This window comes from Rutidosis leptorrhynchoides, chromosome 7, assembly GCF_046630445.1.
Source record: "Rutidosis leptorrhynchoides isolate AG116_Rl617_1_P2 chromosome 7, CSIRO_AGI_Rlap_v1, whole genome shotgun sequence".
NCBI classification, from domain to species: Eukaryota; Viridiplantae; Streptophyta; class Magnoliopsida; order Asterales; family Asteraceae; genus Rutidosis; species Rutidosis leptorrhynchoides.
The window spans coordinates 313,317,769-313,321,536 of NC_092339.1; the positions used below are offsets into that span (position 1 = coordinate 313,317,769).

Sequence of the window (3,768 nt, forward strand, 5' to 3'; positions counted from 1 at the left end):
CCCTCTAACACACGCGTTAGCCACGTGTTGGAGGCGTGTTTTTTGCATCTGGGGTCTATCACGCGAACGTTACAGATGACCTAAGTGGAAAATTGGAAAATAAACAGCCATTTAACATTTTCTTGTAACCTCAGTACTAACATTGGACAATTCATTTAAATTTTCAACTAACTCTGCCACCCATAATTTCATCAACTAACTTTTATTTATAGCCCTCAAATCTACAAAACCCGTATCTTAGATCCACCTCAAAACTACACAAACTGCAATGGAGCTCATTTTCTTGAAAACCCAACCTTTATGGGTCACTATTCTTTTTATCTTGGGTTCCATTTCTTTTTTAAAAAGTTCAGTTTCCATTCTCAAATGGGTTTATGTTAATTTCTTAAGACCCCCAATAAACATCACAAAGTATGGTTCTTGGGCACTTGTTACAGGTTCTACAGATGGCATTGGTAAAGCTTTTGCCTTTGAATTAGCTAAAAAAGGTCTAAACTTGATATTAGTGGGTAGAAACCCTAATAAATTAAATGATGTTTCTTCTGAGATTCAATCAAAATTCCCCAAAACCCAGATCAAGAATGTTGTTTTTGATTTTACCGGTGATTTATCTGAGGGAATTGAGAAGATTAGTGATGTAATTGAGGGATTAGATGTTGGTGTTTTGGTGAATAATGTTGGTATTTCATATCCTTATGCAAGGTATTTTCATGAAGTGGATAATGAATTATTAAGTAATTTAATTAAAATTAATGTTGAAGGAACTACTAGAGTGACACAAGCAGTGTTACCTGGTATGTTGAAAAGAAAAAAAGGTGCAATTATTAATATGGGTTCTGGTGCTGCTAATATTATCCCTACATATCCTCTTTATACTCTTTATGCTGCCACAAAAGCGTAAGTTTTTAAATTAGTTTTCGATTTCATATTAAGAACTGATCTGATTGAATTTTATTCGTGTTGATGAATTTTCATGTGTTTGCTTGTTTAGGTATATCGATCATTTTTCTAAGTGTTTGTATGTTGAATACAAGGATAGTGGGATTGATGTGCAGTGTCAGGTAAATTACTTGCATTATTTTATTGTTTGTATAGATGATAGGGCCATAGGGGTACTTAAAGACCACGCAACAACAACATTTACCCAATTCGGTCGAGGCGGGGTACTTAATGAATTCGGTGTAAATGAGTTGAGCTGCTACTCGAGCTCGATTTATTCGAGCTGATCTTAAACAAGCTTGAAGATATTTTACAGATCGTTTAGTAAATGAGCTCCAGCTCGAATATCTATCGAGCTCGAACTTCTATCAAGTTCGAAGTCCCCTTTTCCTTATTCAGGGTATGGAGCCACGTCGGTCGGTTGGGGGACCTGGCTCTATCGAGCTCGAACATGTTCGCGAGTCTAAGCTACTTTTTCCATTTATATACACTATAATTTTTTAAAACTTTTTTTAAATATTTCTCTTTTTTTTTTTTTTTAATAATAATATAAGAATATAAGAATAAGATCATATATGATATTTCATATATGAAACTTAGAAAATGTTCCATGATTGCAGGTACCATTTCATGTAGCAACAAAGATGTCATCCCTCAAAAAATCTTCATTTATTGTACCATCACCAACCGCATACGCAAAATCTGGGATGCGATGGTTAGGTTGTGAACCATGTTGCACACCATACTGGCCTCATTCAGTCATCTGGGGTGTGTTGTACTCGTTGCCTGAGAGTATAGTGAATTCATGGATTCTCAGTTACAGCCTCAATATCAGAAAGAAGGGACAACTCAAAGAGTCAAGGAAGAAGAAAGAATGATTTATCCTTTATTTTCAGATTACCATGATGAGGTTGCTTGAAGTTTATCTTACTGAAAATTTGTAATGGTTGTTTATCTGATTTCATATATTCTGCGTTAAATAAGCTAACACCATTTAACCAGTTTTAGTTTAATTGTTATTTTGTATTTATCTGTGAGAATAATTGTTATAGTGGGTTAGTTGTGTGAACTAGTTTCATGGGTTGTTCATGTTCTTTAGGAGTAGTGAAGTCATGATTGTGTGATAGTAAGTTATTAATTAGTAATGGAGTCATGTTTTCCTAAATCTTCTGTTTTATAAGCCTATTTAATGGAATCTATCTAGTTTTCTTAACTAATTGGGCTCCTTAAAAAGCATATTTACAGTGAAAATTGTGAGCCTAATATCTTCTAATGTATTCAATTCTGAGTTGCTTGATATAACTGACTGTATTTTCATAGCTCTATGTGCTTCAATAGAGATGACTCGATGAGCACGCCGAGTGAAAGAACTATTAAATTTATATCTATGTGCTTCAACAAGGATGAGCACGCTGTCTGGCGAAGTATATAATTTTAATTCATATATAAATAAATAAATTTACTGTAATCTTTCATCCTATATGATTTTTTAAGAAATTTCCTTCTTAAGATTTTATAAAAAGAAAGAAAAGGAGGTACATAAATGATTTTATTTCATATATTTCTTTCAAGATTGGGAAGATGTAAATGAGTTGCAACTACCTGAAATCTGGTTGTAGTAGTAATCAGTATCTAATTGTAGTACTAAACACAAGCACAACAACTATAATAAGTATGATAAGTATGATGAAACAGAGTATATATATTTTTCAAAGTGAAATTTATTAACAATGAAATGCAGTTACAACATTACCTGGTTCAAATGTACCCCATTTCAATTCATTTATATATAATCAAAATCCAAACACCTAATACTTAATTTCTCATTTTGTTAATTTGGTTAAGTGCAGGCTGTAATATATTGTAAAGCACCCATACTATAGCAGGTGCAAGAACAAACAACAATAGTGACCCTCTGTTATCATTAGCCGCCGCAGCCGCCTCAGCAGCTGCCGCCTCCGGTGTCGCCAACAATCCAGATGCAGCAGCCAAACCACCGCCAATTCCAAGTCCAACAATCACTCCTTTTGTTCTCATTCTGTTAATCTGGTTAAGTGCAGGCTGCAATATGTTGAACAACACCCACGCGATAGCCGGAACTAACGGTAGTAAAAGCGCGATACCACGGTTGTCTCCTTCTGCGATAACCGCGATTTGTTGCGCTGCGAAAGCTGGGTCGGATGTGGATAACGTGGAGAAGATCGCTCCGGCGATGGCGGTTCCGGTGAGACTGGCGGCATTGATTGGTTTTGTGATGGCGAGTTTAGGGATGGAGATGGTGGTGGTGATCGGTTTTGATGGTTTGTTGTTGTTGTTGTTGTTGGTGGTGGTGGTTATGCATTTGGCTTTAACTATGGCCATGGTGGTTGATAGTGTGGCAGCCATTGGTGGTGGTGATGGTTGTGGTGATCAAGATTTGATGTTTGTGGACAAACAATGAAGGTGAGAAGTGTGAAAATGGGAATATAGGAATTGAGAGCCAATGGGGTTATTGTATTCAAGATTATGGTCTTATCCTTTTGGTATATTGAGGGGTGATTTGAGCCTTATATTTGAGTCCCTACTTCAGTTTTCTTATCACTAACTTGTCTACCATTGGATTGGCAATGTGTAAAAGATTATACCAGTAAAAGTTAATTTGGGTATGTTTCATCCTTTTCAATAAAAATATAAAAATATTTTTTTTTAGTTTTTTCTGTTTGAGTTATCTGAATGAAGGTAACTTTCAACTCTAATGTTCGCATTTTATTCAAAACAGTCCAAACCGTTTCCCAAACTTTTTCTAGCCACCCTAAGATTTGAATCTAGGACTTCTCGCAAGGAGATCTT

General features: G+C 35.5%; 2 protein-coding genes across 2 annotated transcripts; one reads left to right on the top strand and one right to left on the bottom strand.

Annotated features, from left to right (window-relative positions):
- Positions 1–268: 268 nt before the first annotated feature.
- On the top strand, positions 269–2,116 carry LOC139858313 (very-long-chain 3-oxoacyl-CoA reductase 1-like). Its single transcript, XM_071847170.1, has 3 exons — positions 269–897; positions 992–1,061; positions 1,560–2,116. The coding sequence occupies exons 1-3, from the start codon at positions 269–271 to the stop codon at positions 1,815–1,817; spliced, it is 957 nt and encodes a 318-aa protein (XP_071703271.1). The 3' UTR covers positions 1,818–2,116.
- Positions 2,117–2,640: 524 nt separating this feature from the next.
- Positions 2,641–3,324, bottom strand: LOC139858235 (photosystem II reaction center proteins PsbY, chloroplastic-like). Its single transcript, XM_071847098.1, has one exon. It carries the CDS (start codon positions 3,322–3,324, stop codon positions 2,755–2,757), a length of 570 nt encoding a protein of 189 aa, XP_071703199.1. The 3' UTR covers positions 2,641–2,754.
- Between the last annotated feature and the right edge of the window lie 444 nt (positions 3,325–3,768).